Source organism: Lytechinus variegatus, chromosome 4 (assembly GCF_018143015.1).
Source record: "Lytechinus variegatus isolate NC3 chromosome 4, Lvar_3.0, whole genome shotgun sequence".
NCBI classification, from domain to species: Eukaryota; Metazoa; Echinodermata; class Echinoidea; order Temnopleuroida; family Toxopneustidae; genus Lytechinus; species Lytechinus variegatus.
In genome coordinates this window covers 28,037,512-28,064,329 of record NC_054743.1, presented here as the reverse complement: position 1 = coordinate 28,064,329, position 26,818 = coordinate 28,037,512, and the positions used below count along the sequence as shown (strand labels likewise).

At 38.1% G+C, this 26,818-nt stretch overlaps 4 protein-coding genes across 4 annotated transcripts in view; 3 read left to right on the top strand and 1 right to left on the bottom strand.

The window, feature by feature from the left end:
- Positions 1 to 9: 9 nt before the first annotated feature.
- On the top strand, positions 10 to 7,442 carry LOC121412923 (L-proline trans-4-hydroxylase-like). Its single transcript, XM_041605685.1, has 6 exons — positions 10 to 131; positions 1,691 to 1,883; positions 3,093 to 3,184; positions 3,969 to 4,059; positions 5,981 to 6,265; positions 6,632 to 7,442. Exons 1-6 carry the CDS (start codon positions 10 to 12, stop codon positions 6,668 to 6,670), a joined length of 822 nt encoding a protein of 273 aa, XP_041461619.1. The 3' UTR covers positions 6,671 to 7,442.
- Positions 7,443 to 10,844: 3,402 nt separating this feature from the next.
- LOC121413758 (TIP41-like protein) lies at positions 10,845 to 26,541 on the bottom strand. Its single transcript, XM_041606694.1, has 6 exons — positions 26,353 to 26,541; positions 24,717 to 24,896; positions 23,817 to 23,919; positions 22,122 to 22,253; positions 13,373 to 13,468; positions 10,845 to 11,775 (listed from the first exon to the last, which is right to left on the bottom strand). Exons 1-6 carry the CDS (start codon positions 26,472 to 26,474, stop codon positions 11,599 to 11,601), a joined length of 810 nt encoding a protein of 269 aa, XP_041462628.1. The 5' UTR covers positions 26,475 to 26,541; the 3' UTR covers positions 10,845 to 11,598.
- LOC121413756 lies at positions 14,157 to 16,399 on the top strand. Its single transcript, XM_041606693.1, has 3 exons — positions 14,157 to 14,453; positions 14,683 to 14,780; positions 15,095 to 16,399. The coding sequence occupies exon 3, from the start codon at positions 15,467 to 15,469 to the stop codon at positions 16,397 to 16,399; it is 933 nt and encodes a 310-aa protein (XP_041462627.1). The 5' UTR covers positions 14,157 to 14,453; positions 14,683 to 14,780; positions 15,095 to 15,466.
- The window catches only part of LOC121413755 (E3 UFM1-protein ligase 1-like), a 34,880-nt gene continuing 34,539 nt past the window's right edge, over positions 26,478 to 26,818 (top strand). Inside the window, exon 1 of the mRNA XM_041606692.1 lies at positions 26,478 to 26,600. Coding sequence (XP_041462626.1) covers positions 26,521 to 26,600 — 80 coding nt within the window. The 5' untranslated portion in view covers positions 26,478 to 26,520. The remainder of the gene's footprint in view (positions 26,601 to 26,818) is intronic.

Genomic DNA, 26,818 nt, shown 5'->3' with positions numbered 1-26,818 from the left:
TTGAATCACATGCATGTACTTGTGTGTTTTCTTTTCTTCCTTAATAATGTCACTTACGACTACAGCGACAAATTCATAGTAACTTCTGACGTCAAGTCGACCTTCGATCGCTATGGGTTTATCATATTAAGGTATATATATATATATATATATATATATATATATATATATATATATATATATATATATATATATGTATATATATATTTTTTTTTTTTGGGGGGGGCTTAAAATACATGTATTTTGCAGACTTGTGAAAACAGATAGGTTTTGTGTTCTCTTCACTATTGTTTGAATATACTTGACTTTTACTCTTTCAAAGATCAGGAACCAATACACACACTGGTTGTTTTGATTGTGCTTGATTTCTGTAGCAGAATTCTGACATCTCTTCAGACAAAAGTGATCTCGTCTGAAAGTAATTAATATGAGATGTAACATATCGTGTTTCTAACAAAGGTCCTATCAAACTGCATGTGTCGATCATTTTCTTTCAGTCGTGTCTATTTTTCAGATTTCCAACAAATTGCAAATGAAACACGGTCATGATGAGCCTATATATGTTGTATCACAAAAGATGGCATTTTTCTTGTTTTAGGCTATTAAATCCAAGATCAGGCCCACCCCATTGAAAAGTTGATTTGAATGAAAAGAGAAAAAATAAACAAGCATGTCGCGCAATTTTTTTTTATCGAAATCGGATGAAAAAAAGAGAGGATAGTTCTGACATCTTTAAATTTCGCTTGTTTTTCATAAAACAATTATATACACATCACTGTGATGTACATAATGAGAAAGTTGATGATGTCTCTCACTGAATATTTATTTTGTATTTTATTATGATTTATGACTAAAACAATTTTTGTAATTTTTTAGATTTGATTATAAGAAGAATCTTCATCAAATCAAACTGGATTACCACAACGGAAATGCCATATATTCGGGAAGGAATCACATTTTGTAACATAATTAATGACTAAAAGCTAAAATATTTCACATTTTCATAATTATGATAAAATACAAATGAAAAAGTGAGTAGGTGACGTCATCGGTTCCCCATTGGCATATCGACAAGGGGAGAGTTTCATCAACATTATTGTCCGAAAAGTTGTCAGATCTAACAACTTTCCTTGATTTTTATTGGTTCAGAAGCACTGTTAGTATGGCCACTGTCGGATAAAACAGGACATGTCTGATAAAACGTCAGACAAGTCGTTTCATAAAACGTTCCCCAAGTTGTGCATAATGTGTTATTTATTTTCAATGTATTAATTATCCACCAATGCGATGAGTTTGTATTATATTTTCAGTTGGAATTGATTTTTTTAAATAATTGTTTTGTGAAATTAATCAAAACTGTTAAAAGTCATAACTTTCCAATCCATGCATCGACTAGCATTCAAATCGAATGAAGCAGCAGTGCAATGAATATCTTAATCTATTTTTTCCCCACTCATTGATTATCAAGGCCCAGTTTCATAAAGAGGTAACTTTACCATTACGACGGGGCTGAGCAGCCAATCACAATCAAGGTTTCAATGATAGTTGTCATAATGGCAAAGTTACAATAGTTGTAATTCTTTATGAAACCGGGTCCCCGGGCTATTGGACAGTATTTTGCAAATTAAGTTCGTGCACATTCTCTACTCCCGATGAAATGTGGCTATACTCTTTTGATTTGTTACCTAAGGCATGCCCTGAGTTCGGAAGAAGTTAGTTTGACGAACAGCTTCCTGGAGAATGACCAGGAACGACTGGACAAAGCTTATGGGCGGACTGATGATGAGGGTCGGAAAGGGATGATGACACTATGGAATGAACCAAAAGATGACATCACTGGTCTCATTAGCAGATCGGAGAAGATAGTGGGTACGATGGAAGCGGTACGGTTTGTTTGTGTAGTCTGTCGTGTGCCATATGATAGCGCGAATTCTGTGAATTATCATCACGATTACTCTCTTCGTTGTCATAATCATCAGCATCACCACCACCTCTGCCGCAATTATGTTAGTCGTCATCCTCCTCCTCCTCTCTTCATATACCCTTCCTTTATCGTTGTCATAATCATCACGATCAGCACCACCACCATCATAATTTTCACCATCGTAATCGCCGCCACCATCAATACCATCGTCATTATTATCATCATCCCCACCACCACCATCATCAACATCGTCATCATCATCATGAATATATTTATCATCATCACAACAATCGTCTCAATCATCACAATTATAATAATATCTATCAATATCATCACTATCATCATCATCATCATCATCATCATCATCCTCGTTACCCTCATCACTATCATTGTCATCATCATCACATCATCATCATCATCATCGTTATCCTCATCATCGTTATCAATATCATCATTATCACTATCCTCGTCATCCTCATCACTATCATCGACATCATCATCGTTATCCTCATCACTATCATCGTCATCATCATCATCATCGTTATCCTCATCACTATCATCGTCATCATCATCGTTATCCTCATCACTATCATCGTCATCATCATCATCATCGTTATCCTCATCACTATCATCGTCATCATCATCATTATCATCATCATCATCATCATCGTTATCCTTATCACTATCATCATCATCGTTATCCTCATCACTATCATCGTCATCATCATCGTTATCCTCATCACTATCATCGTCATCATCATTATCATCAACATCGTCATCATTATCATCGTCATAATTGTCCTCATATTCATCACCATCACTATAACCATAATCATCGTCGATCATCATCATCAGCAGCAGCAGCATCTTCTTCATATCAGTATCTTCATCATCGTCATCATTATCATCATCAGAACCACCATCATCTTTTCTACCACTATCATCACGATTTCTAGTATATCCATGCGTCAACTAAATCGGAAGAAAATGAATAATTGTTTGATGCATTAATTCGCATCCTTGCAATGAATAACATCTACAAGTCAGTGTGTGTACATTATGTGACCGAATACTATCTCTTATTTACCAAATAAAGTGTATAAGGAAAGATCGAATGTGGCAATGGTTTCTTTTTGTAATAAAATTCATTAAATATCCTCTCTTGCAGCTTCTTGGAGGGGAGGTGTACCATTATCATGCCAAACTCATGCTGAAAGAGGCAAAGACGGGTGGCAAACACGTCTGGCACCAAGACTACGGGTAAGAACGTTTGGTCGTGGGGAGGGGGGGGGGGGTATGGTCGAGGGGTAGTATGTGATAGGGATACCTTTCTTTCGGGTGGGCAGAGCATATACTCTTCAAATGTTATGTAAAGTAAAAAAAAAAAACAATCATTATGGCTAAAAAACGATTCCCTTTTTTCATATTTAGACGCGGCTACCCAAATATTGTAGAGTATAATGAACATTAAGAAGGGACCGCAGAACGGTTTTCAAATTGGGGGGGGGGGCTGACTGAGCAAAAAATCACAATCATATGGTAATTTTTACGTTTTTGGACACGGTTTTGGAAAGAAAAGTGAGGGGTGGGGGGTCTGAAGCCCCCAGCCCCCCCTGCAGCCCCTGTTAAGAGCTCACATTTAGAGAGTATGATCGAGTTTTTTGTCTACTTAGATGAGAATATTGTCACGATATGGAATGCGTACCTTTAAAAAAATCATCAGGAACTTGACTGCCTGTACCATAAATGGTTATTATGGTAAGACTATGTAAGTCTTCAAGAAGGTATGTAAGCTACAAACGAGAGGGTGTTTTTTATTATTAATAAACTGATAATACAATACGATGCTGAGATCGATGGAACGACCCCTGTAATACTTCCATTATTTCTCAATATCGGGGTTCGATCCCCGGTCGCCGCACCTACCGTGAGCTATGCATTTTAATAAATTAAAGCGATATAACCATTCTTGGTATGGCAATGTGTTTACACACCCGTTTAAAGACTATTTTACCATGTTTTATTGTGGCTCTTTTTTGAATAGGTATTGGTATCGGAACGGATGTTTGACGCCCGATATGGGATCTGTATTCATGGCGATTGACAAATGTGAGAAAGTAAATGGTTGTTTGGAGGTAAGATACTTTTCTCTTTAGTTGTAATCCATATAGCGTTCTCTTTTCACACTTATATTTCCCTAATGCTTTTTGTGAGGTGCCATAAGGTATTAGCCTAATGAAAATGTATGGCATTTTTATTTTAAATTATTATATGATTAAAAATACATTCTTCATGAACTTGTTTAGGCATAAACCAATAACAATGTTTCTTGTTTATTTTTTCATTATGCGGATAGAAACAGAATCTATTCTTAACGCCACATGTTACTTTGTATTATACCAATCATGGTCATGATTCATTTCAGTGGGATTTTTTAAAGCAAGTAGTTCGATAACTTTTTATAAACTAATGTACAAAAAATGCGAGCACGAGCAGCATGACTTACAAAAAAAAACCATAGACCTTGCTACTGAATGGAAGAGGGGCATTTTAGACAGCGTTTGAATTCATGAACAGGACAAGTGTGTCGATAAACAAATAATCTGAGCGCGAAGCGTAAACATTTTGTTTACTGAAACACTAGCTGAAAAGGGGGACATTCCAAGCACCGTTTGAATTCGTGAACATTGTATTTTACTAAACAAGAACGCGAGCGCTTAGCTAGATGCTGTATCTCAAAATCTGTAAGATATCACTACCCTTCGTATTGGTATTAATTTAACATAATTCAAGGGTGTGATAGACAACTCTCTTCCATAAAAAGGTCCTTAAATATATCCATCCCCGCTACATGAGTGATGGTCTATGTATGTTTTAATCCGATCAATTAAAGGTTTGTGTATATATGATAATTGAAAAAGTCTGCGGAATCAATAATCACTATAAGGATTACATGTAACCATGGTCTAACGACGAAGTTGACAACTTAAATGAACAAAGAACATAACCAAGATTTGTACTTTTCTGGGACCAGGATATGTGAAGCATGTTGATAGCCAATAATGGAGTGGATTGACCGATCGAGCGACAGCTTTTTGAATTGTAGAGTTTTCAGAATGCAAATTTGTCCAATGTAAGCATTTACTGGAATTCAAATGAATGCATGAATGCATGACTATAACAATAATATCAGTTGCTTTGTGATAATGAAAATTTGATTATAATTTTCTTGGAAACTGTGTGTTCATGGGATTCATATTACTATCACTATGTTGGGGGAAGGGATCATTGTAGGGAAATAACATTTTGACTATCTGACAGTTTCATAGGTCCTTATTCATGTAGTTTATACTTTCAAATTCATGATGCACGTTTCAAACACTTAATCTTGATTTTGATATTGACGACGCCGCTTGATGTTGACAGCGAGTAGCCTTAGTCTGCAGGCACAGACCCTCATTGGAACTTTGATCAACAAGTGTGCCTCCACGCAAAGACTAGCACATAGAAAACTTGCTGTTCGAGAGAGCCTTCAGTACACCAGGCATGAGTAGGCTGCACATTCAGACCCTTATTTCGAGTGAAGGGTTTGCCCAGCAGACTAGAGTAGCCTTGCTTCTTCTAGTTGCGATGCCAATAGCGAAATAGAATCGTCAAAAAGAGTGATTTGAGACGAAATTTGTGATTCTGAAATTTTAAAGATGAAAAAAAAAATGAACAGATTCGACCTATATGGCAATTTATGATAAGGAATCAAGTGAAACCCTCTGGGTCCCCTCCTCATCTCTCTATTTTTCTTGTCTAAATCTGCCTATCGTCGTCATTTCCCATTTTAGATACCTTCCTTGGGAGCGTTTCATGAAAGGACTTGTCAGACGTTTTATCCGACAAGTCCATTTTATCCGACAGTTGCCATAGTAACAGTGCTTCTCAGCCAATCAACATGAAGGAAAGTTGTCAGGTCTGACAACTTGTCGGACAAAAATGTTGATGAAACACTCCCCAGAATTCTGATGTCGTTTATATTTTGTTCATTAATCATTGTATGAATATCAGGTGATTCCCGGCTCGCATCACATGGGCCGTGTCGACCACAAGTTCGTCGGCGAGCAGACCGGGGCAGACATGGAGCGCGTCGAGTGGGCCAGGAAGAAGCTCGGCCACGCGTTCGTCGAGATCGAGCCTGGCGATGCCATCTTCTTTCACTCGAACGTCCTTCATGCCAGCGGGCGCAACGATAGCGACAATCGGCGATGGGTCCTCATTGTCGCGTACAACCGCGCGGACAATGACCCCGTGTACGAGCACTGCCATCATGCTCATTACACTCCAATCAACAAGGTGAGGGAAAAACTAAGATACGATGATTGGTGACCGTTTTCGGACCCAAAGACAACCCCCCCACACACATATATAATTTATGAAAAAAGAGAGGAAAAAAAAAGAAAAAAAAAAGGTTATACTGGTAGACCTCAAAAACACATCCATTAAACTTTCATTTAGTTTTAAAGTTTGATGTTCATTATTGATATTTTTTGGCAGAAGCTGATGTTATGTACACCCACATGATTTTGTGAGTATTGATCGGCTAAAATAAGCCTAAAATATGTTAGTAAAATTTTGATTGCTTGAGATATGCTTCATTTACACCTGCTTCTTAATTGATATAATGTACTCTGCTACTTCTATCATTATTTCTGCATTCAGATACCAAGCAGTGAAATACTAGCATCCCTCAACTCCTAGGTGAAGTGTTGGACCTTGCTACGAAGTACTGACAGACTCTCGCTTTATGTTGGCCCGATGAAGAATCGAGTTAAACTCTCATAATTAATTATCATTGAAGGCCTATACAGTGTGTAAAAAAAAACGGGACAGTGTTATAAAGTTCACAAAAAATATGATGTCTACATTTCAGTGTTCAAACTCAAAGATGCTTTGAAGTCTTATCGTTCAAATGCCACTTATAAGCATCGTTCATGCTTGAGCGAACATAAAATGTTTTTGTCGGGGGTTCGAAATAAGGCTTGTGCCAAAATTGCAGGAAATGAGAAATATGATCATCAGACTTGCTAATCAGCAGACTCCTCTTAACCTTTTCATTATTTTTGCCATTATTTCAAATGCTATCAAAATTAATTTACAAAGCTATTAATTTTTCATACATGATTTTGTTTTTCCTATTTAGAGGTTATCTTTCAGTACTGAATATATTCCTTCATGATATTAAAGGAAAAAAAATGGCAACACAAGTAAGGGGTTGGCATTATATGTATACATGGAGGAACTGGTAATTTATTCAAATCCTTTCATTATCTGCAACAAAGGTTATGGTGCCTTTGAAAGACATGAATCCTTTCCTGTCAATTAAATCCATTTATTGTCCTTTCAAAGGCACCATAACCTTTGTTGCACCGAAGGAAAGGACTTGAATAAATTACAATATTAGATAGCCAAGACAGATAGCCAAGTGCGATTGGTCAATTGCGCGTCACGTGATATGATCGAAATCCGTGTATTTTCCCAGCCGGTCCACCTTCGATGAATATATTGACCAACCGGTCCGTGAATATATTTTCTACGTGTATGGCGCCCTCTTGTGGATTAGATGTTACCAACTAAACGGAAATAAAATATGTGGGACTAAAGTGTGAACTGGACTCTAACTGAGATCTAGGGCTAGGCCTAAAACAAACTTGATTTGATTAGAAAAGGGCCATTCACTGCATTAAAGTAGTAGCAGACTAAAGTTACATCTAGATCTATACCAGTTCCATCAATCACTGTGACTATCGTAAACAACAGGTTGCACGCATCGTTAGACCATTTTTATCTTCATCATTAAAGGCTATCTAATATAACAGATATTGACTGATGGGATGTGTAAAAAAAAAATCTTTGGACCGCCTAAAGGATTAATATTTTCCCTCGTGATCATATTTTCCCTCAGCGCTGCGCACGTCAGGAAAATATAACCCCTCGGGAAAATATTAATCCGGCGGTCCAAAGAATGTTTATATTACACACCCCATTAGTCAATATCTGTATAATAATAATAATGGCATAAACAGGGCAGCCACTTCAGTTCTGAAAACTGTTCTCCCTGCTATTATTATTACCCCAGCTTAATCAAGGCTACCTTGATCGGGCGCTCGAGCATTCAAGGAATTTCTCAAATTCCCCTTACTTGGGTTGACAAAAAAAAAATAATAATTTCATGAAGGGATATATTCAATGCTGAAAGATAACATATTGAAATGGAAAAATCCAGTGAATAAATGTGAATGAATTTTGAAAGCATTAAAAAATAATGGCAATATAGGATTTACAACTCTGAGATCTTTCAAGTGTTATATAGTTTGACATTTCATATTGTAGATACTGGTACAAACTTCCTATAATATATGTACTGTACATAATTACACATACTCTTAAGATTCTTAATTACAATAATATCAATGGAAAGAAAAACAGTACAAATGATAGAGAGTTGATTGAGTCATTTCTTTTGATATATGTACAAGGTATCATACATGTCCACACATGAAGTTCCTAGAGCTGAGCTCAAAGTCAAATGGGTTGACCCTATGTGGTATTTGACTATCTATGAAATTGACCAACTGCTTCGGTTCTTGTACATCAAATGAATACAGGAATAAGCCCCGTCTCTTGTTTAATAAGAATAAGAAGCATGGATTATCAATGCTTCCAAAAAAAATATATTTCAAAGTGAACTTCTGAAGTCAGAAGTAAAAAAAAGGAATATAATGATTTTTCACTTTCCAAATACTTGTTTTCCCCTGAGAATGTACAATTGTATTTAAGTTAGAATGTTGGAAGATGATAAATTGCATACTTTTTATGTGAGGATTAATTCTATAGTAAAATCCTAGTACATTACTAATTACTATAAAATGATTTTTATCACACCATCGGTATTCATGTCAGATAGCAATACAAATGCCAATATTCACAATCACAGATAACAATGTCAACTTTGATTCTCTGTTAATTTCAATGAATTTTATTCCATTCACAACTTTACTTGATTTATTCAGTATAAATGTCACAAATGATAGAAAAGAAAGAATCATTTCTTGAATGCCATTGTGTCTTAATTTCTGGAATTAAAAGCCCTTTCATGCTTTTACATCACAAATCTTTGTTTTCATGATTTAATTCAACAAAGTGATAAACTAAATCATCACAGAATTGGATGAATGTTGCCCTTTTCCACTTTTTATTCTGATATGAGACCTTTATAATGCTTAATGCAATCACTGCATACTATTAGCACAGCTACATGTACCCTGATCAGGCGCAATCAAGGAAATTTTTCCTACATGTACCAAGTACCCATTACCTACACCTGTGAGGAGAGTGGCAAATGTAAACCCCTTGACAAAGGAAACAAGTGCTGCAGTGGGATTTGAACCTCTGACCGTGTGGTTCAGTCTAGGGACTTAACCACTAAGCCACACTTCTGCCAACGAAAATCTTATGTACATTGGAGTTCAATACTCTTGAGATGGGCACATTGACGCCATTACCAACAGTTTGAATTCTTTGAAGGTTCTGTGTCATCATAATCCAAGTTGACTCCTATTGAGGCATAGTGGTACTAAAAACTGTTACATGTATGTTACATTTTAACCCCATTTTAGATATATTGCAAATTGCAATGAAAATCAGCGTTACCATGGAATAATCTACAAAACTACATGTATAAGATCAAATTCTGCAAAAAGTCTCATTGCTAAAAATTATGCTAATTTGTGTGTAAAATAAAAATTTGCTCTGAAATTAACTATGCTAATTTTGGGTTCACAGACTCTTCATAGGAATATGATCAAATGCACTTCAAAAAAATGTCAACATCACATTTTTAAAAATGTATTTTAATGTTTTCTTAAATTCTTAAGTATTTCTATGTTTTTCAACTTTTTTGTTTTTTCAGTGAAAATTGTTGGGGACTTTATTTTGACTGTAAACAAGATGAATTTAATTGATTTTAATCAGTAAAAGGAAAATTAATATTACATTATGAATGTTAGCTAAAAGCACTGTTTGCATTGGATTTGTACACAAAGTCACGTTTTTGAGCTATTTTTGGTCTGCATGCACATACAAAATGATGCGTGATTTTGGAACCTGGTCGCCATTTTAGTCTCAAAACTTGTGCGAGACTTGAAAGTATATAGTGCGTGAGCAATGCGGTAAAAAAAAAATTGTGTGGCGGATTTATTGTGAAAAATGTTGAGGGGGGGCTGATTTAGAATTTTGTTGAACTTGCTAAGCTCCATCCCTGCAGAGAGTTCGGATCTCATTTATTTTGTAATCACCTGTTAGCAGTCTCAACATATAAGATGCAGTGTGAGACATATTACAGCATCACCAGCAAATAAAAGACAATGTAAATGTATTGTATGAAAGCGTGTGATTCTATATGTATTATGAGTACATGTACATGTATGTGCTGAGCTGTGAGAAGCTACATGTACACAACATTGTTTAACGTACATGTAAAGTGTTAGTGACGCTGATTCAGACGGACAGATGATGTCACAGAGGGAATGAGCTGGAGCTTAAAAAGTTTGAAAATATCCTCTTGAAAATTGTTTAAAAATCTACAAAACATATTTGGATTCTCCATTCAGTGCAGTGTTAAAGATTATCCAATGTTGCAGGTTTAGGCAGTAAGTTGTGGTAAGTAGCCCCCGAAAATACAAAATAATCATTTTTGGGGCCTGGAGTATTCAACTAATTTTGTAATGCTGGGATCACAACCATGATTGAAAGAAACAAATCGTAAACATAAAACATCATTGCTGTGGGCTAGATAGCATTCAAGCAATTTTCCATCAACACTAATTCTCCCTCATTTCAACCTAAGCCACTTGACACAGGAACTTTGAAGAGGTCAACTTGGTGTGCACAGCAATGCAGGTCCATCGCCATACAATCATGATCATGAACTCCAATGTGCTCAAGTGATTTTTCAACGGCTGTGATTCTGCCGATTGGCCTTTCGAAATGCACCCTGTGTGTGTGTTGAGTGTGCATTCTGAAAAAAAATCTTTGATGTTGCTTGAAGTAACGCAACCATGGTTTGAATTCAACTTTGTTGCACACTGTATTTCTACATGTACAGTAACAAGCAACATTTAATGAAAGGTACCTTGTCAAAAGTAAGAGACACATCCTTCCCTCAGCCAATCTTCATATTTCATCATAGACAAGATAATGGGAATGCAGGAAAGCCGATCTGAAAAGATGCATGGTTCCTTTGTAACGGGATCCCTGCTAAGAGACACAGCACAGACTTCTGACAAGTTGCCTGATGGCCCTGTACAAAGTCTGAATTCTTTCACCTTCTTACACTTAAAATCATGTGATTCCAAAAGTCCTTCTACATGTAAATTTGAATTGGTGTACCACTTCTCCAAAGGAATGAAGACAATGGCTTCAGAATTGATGGATGCATGTATACTGTACTGAAATCAAGCAAACTTTACACTGAAGTCGATTCTCTGAGTTTTAAATCCAAAATTTCTCTAGCTGGCCTTTGTCACTATTCACTCACGGATGTACAAGAACGACTGAACTTGTTCCATCAAAGTGTCCACATGTAGGAGGACAGCTTCACCATGAAAGTAAATATACACAAGGTCCTATCATGACATCGCTTGTTCTGAGTCTGTCTCAAACTCCAGTTTTTCAAAAGTCTGTGAGACCGTGTCCAACATTTCGTTAAGTTTGATTGGATCCTGCAGTTCATGTGGTTCGAGACCCAGAGCCTGGACAGACTTCTCCTTACTGCTATACTCGCGCAGGACGTAATTCGTGCCAGCCTATGTAGGAAGAGAGAAAGGAAGGCGTAAATGCAAATGGATGAAAGGAGAATCGTTCTCATGAATAGACTTGTTAAAATGCCTGGTTTATTACGGTGTAAAGATGGTGATAAGAATTTAGCAGTAAGTGGGGCAAGATCAAGAGACATTTAAGATTCGAGATATTTTAGCACTTTAGCTCTTAAAGGAAGATGAAACCTTTGGAAAAAGTCGGCTTGTGTGAAAACAGAAAAATCAAAGAATAAGATCAGAAAAAGTTTGAGAAAAATCTGACAAATAATGAGAAAGGTATGAGCATTTGGATATTGCTATCACTTATGCTATGGAGATCCTCCTTTTGGCAATGCAACAAAAATGTGTGATGTCACTTGTGAATAACTTTCCATTTGATGGACTATAAATGCCCCCAAAATGTCTCCTTTTGTTCTGTGTTATGGTGAAACAAACTCTTTGTCCATAATGTATTCTTTGAAAATGTGCATAACATGTCCTCCTATAGAAAGAATACATGATCTACTGATAGATGTTATAAAAGAGGCAGTCTAAGTGAAGTGTACACATGTACAAAAGTAATGGCAAACTTGTTCACATGTGACATCAAACATTTTGTCGCTTTGCCAATAGGAAGATCTACATTACAATAATGATCTAAACTTCAAATCGGACCAAATATTCATTTTAAAAAGTTCAAAATAAAGAGTCAAAGTGGAAATATGATCATCTATGCATTGGACTAAATTACAAACCAAGTGATGGTTGGACCAAATGGTAAGTAGACCAAATGGGTCTAGCTGTGATGGTGTTACAAAATGCAAGAACTCGACCATCTGCTTGTAGACCAAGTTAACACTTGACACAGAACGGAGACGACAGGCAGCCATGACTCTTCCAAATTTTCAAAGGAACAAAGTATCGGGAAATAAACTAATGACAACAAAATGATATGCATGATTTCTTTTATGAAGAGGGAATTGGCTCCTTACTATTATTATCATTATTAACATCATCTTTGTGATTTTATGATATATGATCACCCTGTTCACACTGGATTAATTCTATTCAGGACACATTTGAAAGTTCACTACTCATAACAGACAGGCACCGTAACAAAAAGGTTAGCGATTCATGGCTTTAGGTGAAAGAACAATTCTGATTGGTTCTTAGTCAGTCTCTACCGAGAAAAATGCCAAGGCAAATGATAATTTAATTTAGCAATTAATCGCCAACCTTTCTGTTACGGGCCCCTGGGCTCCGTAACACAAAGCTTAGCAATAAATTGCTGATTTGAAAGAACAATTCTGATTGGTTCTCAGTAAGTCTACAGAGCAAAATGCCCATGCAACGATGATCTTGATAGGCCAATTTCATTTAGCAATTAATCGCTAACCTTTGTGTTACTGGGCCCTGGGCTCTGTAACACAAAGATTAACGATCAATCGCTAAATGGATGCATTTAGTTCAAAATACTGGCCAAGAACCAATCAGAAGTGTTCTTTCACATTTGCTATTCATCGCTAAGCTTTGTGTCACGAGACCCAGGTCATTATTCATTAAGGTCGCTATGCGTAACATTCCTGCTTGTAGTCAAGAGACATACCTCATGATAGCATCTCGTATCATTGATGCGGACTAGAACTCCATCTACTCTTAAAAAGAATCTCATCAGGAGGAAGAAACTGGATTGCATCACTCTCTAAAACAAAGAAAAAAAATCAATTAGTTCATTGATAAAAACTTTGCCAAGTCTTCTGCCAGCCCTCGCCTCTCTCTCCTACGCTTTCCTCTTTATTCTCTCTTTCTCCTTTTCTTCTACAGTTAAAAGGGAATTGGTGGTAAATTAAACACTGCGAACTATTTCTGTTTATTTTTAACTCTTAATGTGCCATTCACTGTAATCAGCGAGTGCCAATTTTTTTTCAGAGTACACGTATATGTTTAATTGTTTTATTAAAAAAAGGGAATTACTCCTGAGACAATAATGTTAAACCTCTTGACCATAAGCTGAACTGAACAATGGAATCACTCATACATGCAATGCACTCCTCAAAATGCAATAGGCATAATAGCTGTATAACCATTGCACGAAAATGTGTTCGTGGCACTCCAGTGGATGCACAGATGTGTTCATGGCACGTTAAGGGTTAAATTTACACAACCATTATAGCTTGTTTGCAGCCTGCCATGTGCGAGCCTTGTTCATGACCAATCTTGTAATAGTTACAAAGATGCAATGCATTAAACCATGCATAGTTTTAACTAGTATTCGAACTACATGAAAAAAGTGGCACATATCTCTCACAGAATATTTGTAATCTACAATAAGTTTTGGTACTCAGAGCAACAAGTGTCTGGGAATGATAGACTGATGTTGTAATGTGAAATTGGCTACCCCTATTGGGTTGTATCAGGCTATTTAAATTTGCTGTAGTTTGGTGAACAATGGCTATTGTTCAAAGTGTATTCAGGTATGCATTTAAGCATCCCTGGATATACTTGGCTGGGTTGATCTCTTGACCAATCAAGAGTCAGTTGGGGGTAGCAATAATGTACCCCCAATAGGTATAGAAGGCTTTCTTTTCAAGCCAGCTAGAGCACAAATTGGCGGGAAGAGGGCAGAAGAGATTGAGCTTTTGGAGAAGAAGGTTGTCTTCCCCATGTCAGTTTGAGTCAAAGTACAAGTGAGTTAATTATTATTATTATACTACTGTATACTTGTAAACTTTGTGTAATCATGTATTTTACTCCTACTAAATAATTATTGATGCCTACTGGATGATTTTATATGTAAACTGACATATTTTATGCCTCTGAAGTTAAGATTTTTATAAATGTTTTTACATTAATGTAACCCACTTACCATCAGATCCATTTCATGATGTTGATTGTTTGTTTTATTTTTCCCTTTAGCTCAACCTCACTATAGAGGATGTTTGCATCTACACTGTCATGACTGTAGGCCTAATTACCAGAGTAGAGTAACCTAGAGATATTGAGAGTAGTGGGCGGTGAGTTATTTTAATTGGATCGTATTGCAATAAAACCTGTCTTATTGTGTAATATTCAGGAATTGTTTGTTTGGCATTTTTATCCAAACTGCAGTCTAGTTATAGATGATATAAATGTATATTTTTATCAAACCACATGTGTGAAGCAAGAATAAAGAAATGTCATGTTGATACTTATAATCATCATATTGTGTAAACTATTTATTGAAATAATTGTAAGTTATCACATGGAATAAATGTTGTACATGGGCCATATGATGTTTTTTTATCAATATATATTTACACTGTATTTTTATTATTCTTTGTCTCTGCAGCGAGGCTGTTTTCATAGAATAAAATACCTGAACTACTGCAAACCAGTCTGAGCTTGGCTTTCTTGCATTGGTGTCAGAAGTGGGATTGATGCTTTGTCAACCAAGTTCATCAAAGGATCTACGCAATACCAAGACTGTCGCGATGGGGTATTAAGATGAGTTAATGCGGAATCTACGGATAAAAACTTTAGGACTTTGTGTAGCGAAAGTGAAGAGACAGCCTCGGTTCACTGGAAACTAAAAGCGGGTTCGAACTTTGAGTATTCTGAATTATATAACTCTGTTGTGAAAATTAAGTTAATATTTCAGTTGTATCAATATCTATTACTTTCAAACTGTGCCCTTAATTTGTATTAGTGCCATATTTTCAATATGAATGCTACGTCAGGACAAACCCTTGACACGGATATGATGACTCAATTCTTTCGTCGATCAATGGGACTGCAAGGAATCTCGCAGAGCCACCTATCAAAGTTTAGGGGGCATCCTGAACATGTGGGTGAGCTTTCACTTCCAGAATGGCTGGAAGAGTTTGAGGAAGTCACAGCTCAATTCAATTTGTCAAGTATCGAGAAGGCCAGATTACTTCTTGATCATCTCGAAGGTTCAGCACGAGAGGAGGTCATGTGCTTACAGGATGAAAAACGACACGATTTTGACGAAGTTGTTACTGCCCTTAAACTGTGTTTTGGATATCAAGAGACAACCCAAACTCTTAGCAGTGAATTTCACAATCGCAAGCAATACGATGGAGAATCTCTTTGTGATTTTAGTAGATCACTTTTGCGAACCTATTGCAGGATGGTGAAATCTGCAGAAAAGGACGATCAAGCTGCCCTTACACAGTTGAAAGATCATGCGTTATGTGACCAATTTGTTAATGGAGCACGCGATGCCTCTGTTAGGCGTGAACTTCGACGTATCCAGCTTGACCATGGAAAATCTGGTTTCAGTGTGGTGCGTAGTGAAGCGCTACGGTTGTTTCAAGAAGCACCAATGTCCTTTGGAAAACCTAGAGCTAGAGAGGTGGAGTCAGAGTTTGTCTATACAGCATCAACCACAGCAAAGCCAGAACGAAGCACCCTTAAGGAGATACTAGAACAACAGAAGGCAATTTTGTCTGAAGTTGAAAGATTAAAGACAGATGTGACATCACTAAATGAAACAGTGCGCAGACTAAAAACTGGTAAGAAGAGATCATCGAACAACGACGCATGTTACAAGTGCCATAAAATGGGACACTACATAAGGAATTGCCCGCAAATGTCTGCTGGAACAACGGTCATTGAAGATTCGGGAAACTAACTAGCTCCATTGTTGAGGGCGAAACGGTGGGGTTCAGGAACCAAAAGCCCATGGCCAGTGACCACTTCATGTGTGCTAACACAGGGACTGAAAGTCCGGGAAAAGGGACAGATGGAAAAGCTAAGGAGAAGGGCACCAATTTGAATATCAAGGACCTTTTGGTGTCATCCAGCCCTGCAGTAATAGCCAATGTTGCTGGTGTCAATGTTGGGTGCATCTTAGACACCGGGTCAGAAGTATCGATCATCCCTTCTGATGTGTTCCATTCTCAGTTCACAACAGCAATTGGGTGCCCTGAAAAGCTAGAAACCTTAGTAAAAATCACTGGAATCTCAGGAACTGAAGTGCCAGTTGAAGGGTACGTACGTGCCAGAGTGTGCATCGGTGATCATGAAGCTGTGGTTGGTTTTCTGATTGGACAGAAGATGTCAACTTATGGTAAACGACAAGAGTTTCCAATACTTATTGGTAGCAATGGATTAAGACCACTTCTAGGTGAGGAAATGGATGACCTTGAGTTAACGAAGGCTTGTCTAAATCTTGCGAGTGAGACGAAACAGATAAGGACGCAGCATGTTGTGAGTGGGTCACAACAGGTGGTGATTGCACCAAGGACAGTCCGACATGTGCAGTGTCATTTGGATCGTTCCCAGGTCGAGAACAAGGGAGACAAGTCAGATGATGTGTGGCTTGTGAAACAAGCTAACTCTGAAGCATCAATACCTTTCCTTGAAGTGATAGAAGGTTGCATCTCTGGGGATCACACAATGGATATTCTTGTTGCTAATGTTGGAGAAGTTGAAGTAACCATACCACCTCACTCGAATTTGGCATCTGCATCTTTGATGGAATCACACAAAGAAGTATGTGTGAAGTTGGTAGAGAGCTCAATTGAAGTGGACATACATGAGATTATAACCTCTTCTGCTACTGATTACGTGGCTTGTGACGCCGTTGAGCATGAAGAGGTGATACAGGAACAGATATCAACTAACCAGTACCGAGAAGTACCTGAATTCAGATTCAAAGATGGAGGCGTCGCAAGATTGCCAGCTGGCATAAGCTTGGAAGGGATGCCATATGAGGAGGCCAGTCGAATAGCAGTACTCCTTTCAAAGAACATTGGTGCCTTCTCAAACGGGGAATTTGATCTAGGGTACTGTGATCTCATCCCTCATGAGATCAAAACGAATGCTGACAAATCCATACGCATGCCTTATAGGAGGATTTCTCCTGGGGAAACCGAGGAAGTTCGAAAGTTGCTGCAAGACATGCTAGATAGGAAAATCATCAAACGTTCATCAAGTCCCTTTGCCAGTCCTGTAGTACTGGTGAGAAAGAAGTCAGGGGCCATTCGTCTTTGCATAGACTATCGCCAGCTTAATGCAATAACTGTAAAGGATTCCTTTCCCTTGCCTCGGATAGATGAGTCCTTGGAAGCAATGGAAGGTGCAAAGTACTTCACTTCACTTGATCTCTCTCATGGTTACTATCAAGTGGCCATGCATCCTGATTCAATCCCTCTAACTGCATTTCGGGTACCCTGGGGGCTATTCGAATTCGGAAGGATGCCTCAAGGCCTCTGCAACAGTCCCTGCACCTTTCAACGCATAATGGAACTGATATTTGGAGACCTGAACTTTAGACAGCTTATCTTGTATCTAGACGACATTCTCGTCTTCTCGAAAACATTTGAGGAGCACTTGGCAAGATTGGAGGAAGTGTTTCGCAGACTCAATAAACATGGCCTCAAATTGAGGGGAGAGAAATGCCAGTTTTTTCAGAAAGAGTTGACACACCTGGGACACATTGTCAGTGACAAGAAAGTAATGGTGGATCCAAGGAAGGTAGAACGTGTCGCAAATTGGCCAACTCCCAAGACTTCATCTGAACTCCGATCGTTCTTATGACTTGCGTCTTATTATCGAAGATTTGTTCCTGAGTTTGCTAGCATTGCTGCCCCTCTTCATTCTCTGATTGGAGCCAAGACATCCTCAAAAGCGGGAAAGAGACATTCGAGCAGCAAATGTCAAGATGATATGAAGTTTGAGTGGACTGAGGAGGCTGATGATTCATTTCAAGCGATGAAGGACAGACTAACGACAACCCCTGTCCTTGCTTATCCACGATTTGGTCAGGAATTCACCTTAGAGGTGGATGCTTCTTCAAAGGGCCTCGGAGCCTGCCTATCGCAGATTGGAGAGGATGGTCAACGGCATCCAATAGCATTTGCTAGTCGTAGTCTTCGGGGAGCAGAAGCGAGGTATCCAGATTTTTCTAGCTTCAAAATTGAACTCTTGGCCCTTAAGTGGGCAGTAGCTGAAAAATTCAAAGGTTATCTGATGGGATCCAGATGCATTGTGCTCACTGATAACAACCCCTAGCTCACCTACAGACAGCACAACTTGGAGCTACGGAGCAGAGATGGGCTGCGCAGCTTGCCCCCTTCAACCTCGAGATCAGGTACAGACCAGGGAGACTAAATCGCTGTGCAGATGCACTGAGTAGGTATCCTGGAAAGAATGAGGAAGAGGTCAAGGGTATCATTGGTGAGGTAACTGTTAGCACTATCCTCCCAGAAGAAGTAGTTGACAAAGATGGGGAACAGGACTTATCTCCCAAACCAGTCCCGTGTGTGTTTCCTTCGTACTCACCACAGCAGTTAGCATCTATGCAACAAGAAGATGACACACTATCTGTTCTTTGCAAGAGTTGGCAATCAGGATGGAAACCTGGAGACATTCTGAACACGGAAAATTCAGAAGTGAAATCCTGGTTCAAGGAATATATTCACATAGTGGAGGAGAATGGTATACTGTATCGTCAATCCCCTCAGGCTTGTGAGACATCAACCAAACAATTTCTCACTCCAAATAAGTTGAGAAAACGGATGCTGGAGATGGCACATGACGAATGGGGTCACCAAGGAGTAGATAGGACTATCGGAGTGCTACGCAGCCGATGCTTCTGGCCTGGACTATATCAAGATGTGAAAGAACATATACGAAAGTGCTTTACGTGTGTCAAATCGAAAGCACCGACTCCTACAATACGCACCCCAAGACGTCATCTTCTCGCATTCAAACCCATGGAGCTTGTGGCCGTTGATTTCTTGAAACTTGACAAAGGGAAGGGTGGCTATGAAGATGTATTGATAGTCACAGACGCATTTACGAAGTATGCACAGGCTATACCATGCAAGGATCAGACAGCAGTTACTGTTGCCAAGGCTCTTCAGACCCACTGGTTTGCACATTATGGTGTTCCCCTGAGGATCCATTCTGATCAGGGGAGAAACTTTGAGAGTGCTATCATACGTGAATTGTGCCAGTTATATGGAATCACTAAATCAAGAACGACCCCGTATCACCCTCAAGGGAACGGACAGACTGAAAGGTTCAATCGAACTCTATGTGCAATGATCCGATCCCTTCCCTCATCAGAGCGACGAAAGTGGCCAGGTGTTATAGGCCATCTGGTGTCACTTTACAATTACACTCCACATAAAGTGACGCGGTTTTCACCCTTTCATCTGCTGTATGGCAGAGAGCCATACACACCTCTTGATCAACTTCTAGGAAATACTGACGGAGACTGGGATGAAGAGTATGTCAAGGAGCAAGCCATATCGCTTCAACGGGCGCATGAGGCTGCTAAGAGTAATATTTCTTCAACACTCCAGACTGAGAAGCTGAGACATGATGCACTGCCAATGAGTGACCCCTTGAAAGTGGGCCCTAGAGTCCTGCTAAAGAAGTGTGCATTCACCGGAAGGCATAAACTGGCTGATAAATTTGACAGCAACCCCTATGTCATTACTAAGGTAAACATGTCAGATGACGTGTATGAAATCCGCCCATTGTTGGGTGGTCGCATGATGAAAGTGAATCGAAAACTCCTCGTCAAGGACCCCAGGGATGATAGAATGCCTGGCGGGTGTGAGGACTCGTCCCTTCAGCATGAAAAGTGTAAAGACCCAATAACGGTCCAAGTCAAAGATGCTGGTAATGAAGAAGAACTCCCATTGATCTTTGTTTGGGATTCAACACACCCAGGTGACCAGTCAGTAGTACAGTCACCAGATGTACATGTATGTGATGGTCCTCGGCGTTCAAGCCAAATAAATAAAGGGGTCCATAGTAACCCGAATCATCTCCCTCGTTCTGTGCTAAAGTAGTAACAGGAAGTCGTCTTCCCCATAAGGGGGGAACAACAACAAGCTCATTTCGTTTTATGACCGGTTATCGTTTTTTAATCATTTTTTGGTTGACAGCAAACAAATGTTTCTATATATTTTGATATTTGTGATTTGCTACATGTATTTTGATTATTATATTGCCTAATCTACCAGTTATTGTCATAATTACCATAATTGACTGTGAACAAATGTTAGCGTATACATGTATTTTACTTATATATTTTGTCATTTTATGATGGGCGGTTTGAATTATTTTATCGCTTAATTAATGTATTGCCAGGCAATTTCATTAATTGGGGGGAAATTTGTTGTAATGTGAAATTGGCTACCCCTATTGGGTTGTATCAGGCTATTTAAATTTGCTGTAGTTTGGTGAACAATGGCTATTGTTCAAAGTGTATTCAGGTATGCATTGAAGCATCCCTGGATATACTTGGCTGGGTTGATCTCTTGACCAATCAAGAGTCAGTTGGGGGTAGCAATAATGTACCCCCAATAGGTATAGAAGGCTTTCTTTTCAAGCCAGCTAGAGCACAAATTGGCGGGAAGAGGGCAGAAGAGATTGAGCTTTTGGAGAAGAAGGTTGTCTTCCCCGTGTCAGTTTGAGTCAAAGTACAAGTGAGTTAATTATTATTATTATACTACTGTATACTTGTAAACTTTGTGTAATCATGTATTTTACTCTTACTAAATAATTATTGATGCCTACTGGATGATTTTATATGTAAACTGACATATTTTATGCCTCTGAAGTTAAGATTTTTATAAATGTTTTTACATTAATGTAACCCACTTACCATCAGATCCATTTCATGATGTTGATTGTTTGTTTTATTTTTCCCTTTAGCTCAACCTCACTATAGAGGATGTTTGCATCTACACTGTCATGACTGTAGGCCTAATTACCAGAGTAGAGTAACCTAGAGACATTGAGAGTAGTGGGCGCGAGGCTGTTTGTTTTTCATAGAATAAAAAAACCTGAACTACTGCAAACCAGTCTGAGCTTGGCCTTCTTTCACTGATATTTATTTCTTGAAAAAATATAAGACCTCAGGTGTGTATCACAAACATTTATCTATGTGACTTGAATGCACACTTGAACTCCCCAGCTGCGTGCAGATTATATTTCATCACCACTTTGGTCAGATTATACTCAAAGAGTGGGTGCTTCTGCACCACAATCATTGAAATTGAACATCATTTGTGAGTGTGCATTTCAGCACAAATTTACTTAGTAATTTTTTTTTCAAGATTACTAGAATTACAATGAATTAATATCGAATTTTCAATGCACATTTCAATATTTTCCGAACATAGAGCAGCCCTACCTTCAATTTCAGATATGTTTATTATGGATTTTTGCTACATGTAGTTGCATGGACAAACAAGCTGTAGGTGAAAGGGAATTGTGTACTTTGCACATGTGTAGCATCTCACAGCAACTTCAGGTTATTGCTAGACTTTTCCCAAGACCCACTTGATGAGGACAGCGCAAACCAGGGTCTGAGCTAGCAGACTACTCACCATTTTCACAGTAAGGATGGCACAGCCGTTATCTGCTAGTTCATCTTCAAAGAGTGGCATGTCCTCAAAGAAGAAGATCTTTTCTCTCACTTTCAGCTTCTCAATATCTATCCTTTCGTCTGTTTCACTGATCTGCGAAGGGTCAGAAATTATGAAATATGAGCACAAAATAAGAACAGCAACAATTAAAAACAACAATACAAGTGTGTATGATAATCAAATGACAATGACAGCAATATTAAGAAATGTACTACTAAATACTTCTTCTCCCAGAACATAAAAATATACTTGAACATATTTTTCAATGGTAAATAAGATTCTCAATCATACTAATTCTTATTATACAGTGTGTATCAAAAAAAAGTTTACACTTAGAAAAAATCCTGTAAAATTATTCATTTGTAATATCCTGAAGATTTTTTCACATTTTAACATTGGTACAGATCCATTTAAGCAAATGACGATATAACTTTCGAAAAATATTACCGCTTGAGTGAGCACCACTTACTTTTGAAAAGTTAGTGAAAAATGATTTGCGCAGAACTTTGAAATAATTATGCGAATAAAAGTAGACCGTAATCATGAAAAACACGTTTAAATTTGGCTAATAAAATTGATTCGAAGATATCTTTTACTTTTTTAACTTGTTTCATTGCCCAAAACACCATGAAGAGTGCATTGCGCCCCACCCCAGTCCCCCACACACCAAGGCCATCGTGATGGTATTTGCTTTACAGTGAGCTGTAATCCACATGAAACGGCTTAGGCTTGATTTTCATTTTGTTAATCACTTTCAAGCTTGAGAAAAGTCTGGAGAAGCAAGTATTAAATGAAAAATGAAATGTAAACTCACATTAAATGATAAAAACTTAATGAAAAAATGCTAGAGATGTCTGATATAAACTTTTGGTCAGATTCAGGTATGTCCTCAGATCCAGCTGGCACAAAAAGGGTAAAGGTTGTGCTTAATAAGTGTTTAAATTTTCAATTTTGGTGATAAAATTGTTCCAAAATGCTTGAATGTATCCGTTTTATTTCAATTGAATAAAAGTGCGAGGGAAATGTATGAGAAATGTTTCGCAGGATAAGTTCTATTTCGCCCTTTCCCCTCGACACAGCGTGAAAACGAGCATTTCTGCGCAAACAGATTTCTGCGAGCTTTACAAAAATGGACAGTGCTCACTCAAGTGCAACATTCTTTCAAAACTTTTACTTTCATTGGATAGATGAAAAAATTACCCACGTGTTGTATATATTTTAATTCCCAGGGCTTTTTCAAAGTGTAAACTTTTATTTGATACGCACTGTATACCAGTGCATACATGTAGAATTTTTTTTGCAAAAGTATTCAAGCATGTGAATGAAAAATTTTGATAATTGTCACTTTGATCATGGTTTGAAATTTCAGTTCTAACATGGCAGATAATTTGAGGTACCTCATTAGTGCAAGAACATTTTGAAATTGTCTGACATCCACGCCCGCACTGTACTCGTTAGACTTTTAATTATGCATCAAGTATTTACAACCTGGAGATCTACAGGACTACTTACCCTCCCGTACAGATGATATGATGACGATGATGATGAAGAACATATTTCTAATAGATTGGAAATTTCTTAGGTACAGGTAACAAACACACAGTTTTATGAAACAGCCCCCCCCCCCATGAGCAGGCCCTTCTTGTTGCAACGTACCTTGCAATGGTTTCCGTTTGAATTCACGATGGTACCCTTGTAATCTGTTGTGTATGTCCAATCAAATGGCTTTATCACCTTGGAGATAAACTCACAATCACTCCTGAAAACATCCATAATGATGATGAAGTTGCAATTAAAATTCCTCAACCACAAAAATATATATATGACAAAAATTATAACCAAAACTTTCAATGAAAATAATTGTTATGTAGACACATCAACTCATGGTCAGATTATTGAAAGCAAAAATCAACCAACTCTTTTTACAGCCTAATACATTTTTATGTGAAGGGGGGGGGGGGCAAGCACTGAACTGCACCCGCAACATGTTTGATGCCAGCTGCTCCTATTCCCCCTCTTATATTAAACTTTTTTTTCTTCCTCTCCATGTTTGATTTGTAAAACTCAAACAAATAAAAAATCATTACTCTGAGTAATTTTTCATTTTTAGGACAATGCTAGGGAAAAGGGGACTTGGCTGTTTTAGCCTTGGCACCCTCATCCCAGTTACAATGTACATCAGACAGACCAAAGGTGAGTTGTTCCTTTGATCATGTGACCAAATCTACTTCAAAAGTGCAGTTTGAGCTTTGCATCAAACTTTTTGATGACACCATTTTCTTTTTTTTTCTTCATTTCTAAAGTTATGCACCTACCTTCATCTATATTCAAATTTCTTTTATTTCATTTAAATTGAAAAAAAAAATCTCTATGTAATGATTATGGCCTCAGTAAAAATAGATGTAATTTTCACAAAGTTTTCCAATTACACTACAACTTTCTCATTCCTTGTCCAATTTCATTCAATTTTGTCAATTTGTTTTTCCACATTTCTCTCCTTTTGTATCAGATCACTATAACATGGTCAGATTTCCCATTAATGATAAAATTGTCTACCTTGCTTCCTGCCATGTATCAGCGGCTGCTACTTTCATTGTATCATGCTTGTTATCTACCAGTCTGAGAGCATCAATTGTGTTGAACTCTATCCCAAACCCGCCGGAATGATGGATGCGAAGGACATTATCTCCAAATGTCATCTCTGGTAGCTGAGGGAGGTCTAATTCCTCTTCATGTCTATACATTGTAAAAAAAAACAATAACAAATGTACTATTAGATTCTAGGGCACTAAGAAAAACAATGACACTGAAAGATTGATTTCTATGGGATAACACAAAGCAAGGCATTATTTTAGCAGTAGGGTGGGGGGTCGGGTGTCCGGACACTTTATCTTTTTGAAGCCTTCTTTTTTGTCTGTGGATTACACTAAAAATATGAATCCATTACTTGTAATCATTTTCTATTTTGTTCTTTATAATATTTCCTAACATTTTGTACTAAAAATTGAGGAAACTTTGCTGGTATTTTTTTTCAAATGACATTCTAAAATTGATCGTCCGGAGACACAACCCGTCCGGATACACAACAAGTGGGTATACATGTAACTTTCACACAAAGAGCTGCATTGCAAATTGCAAATGAAAATTCATGCACTGAAAATGGGAAAACGAACGTGCTTGGCTGGCACAATTGTATGCTAAAGCTGTATTAGAAATGATTAAAAGAACCTGGCCCTGTGTGTTTATCACACTGATTATGTTACAATTCATAACAAAAATGGCCGATCGAGACGGGGGTAGAAGGAGAGAACTTTTCGTTTTTTGAGGTTCCAGTCTGTGCCCAGATGTCAGAAAAACTGCCACTTGTTAGACCATCATCCATATAATCGTGGTAAGTGCTTGATTTCTGTTTTAACTATTTGGAGAATTATTTTGACCATACTTCACGCTTGTCAGGTGAGTGCCAAATTGCACGTACGATCATGGGCTCATGACCGCTACGCGGCCGGGAGCCCCCTGGGTTATAGACGCTGGAGACCTAACTAACTAGATCTAGATTCTAGTCTTAACTACTAACTAGATTTGGCCTTTGGGTGAACCTCCACCATTGGCATGTCATCGATGTCAACAAGTTAAAAGGAGGGAGATCAGATAATGTAGAGCCGGGCCAGAGTTCTCAGCCTCATATCCCTAACCGAAATAGACTGATTTATCGGCCATAACTATGCTCCTCCTGGCAGTCTATGTAAAGTCTCCCTCCTCCTCAGACAGAGTTTCCTACTTCCCCCTCATCCAAATGATATTCTAGTTTCACTAGGGCCTACGCTACAGTGATTTAGTTTTGTCTGTCTCTCTAAATCTAATTCCTCCCCAGCGCCATCCTCACCCTTCTTCTTCCTCTCCTTCTCTTTGACCCTCCCTCCTTTGTGGGGAAAAGGAATCAACATAATAATTCTAAAATTATAAATTATAAACGCAATAAGATCGGACCTAACGTTAGTTATGACAAAATCATCCGCGGTATCCGGAGGAAACACAGAAACGTGATTAAGCAATTAGGCATGCATGCTTAAAAATCGCACACACCGGCGGTAATGGAAGGTCCAACATTAAATTATCAATAACGAATGTCATTCCGAAGTCCCGATTACATTATTCAACAAGTCTCCAAACAAAGTTTTATGCTACTCACTTGGTTACTACATCTGTCTTTGATATATGCGCTTTCACACTTGTTATTGTCCATGGACCAAAGCTGAATGTTTCGGTTTTCTTTCCACTTTTACAAGCCACGTCTTCCGTTTGCTGAGCCATTTTTAGCCACACTTGATTCACCTTCCTCAGAGGCTCCGGTGTAAAGATGGCCAGCTCCGAATGGGAAGAAGTAAAGCGACTCGCCAAAGACTTTCAGAGAGCTCAGTTGACAACTGCTACTCAGAAGTGAGTATGAAAGATGTTTAATAAATAGAGAATGGGAAATATGTATTGTTTTTCATTCAACTACATTTATCGGAAAAATCTGTACTCTATCGCACCATATGCTGTGCGACAGTTTATTTATCTTGGTCCCATGTAACAACTTTTGTGTCTTCTAAAAATCCAGCCAGTCATTCACGTAAAAAATCCGGCCGAATCACTGAAGTAAACTTTATATCTAA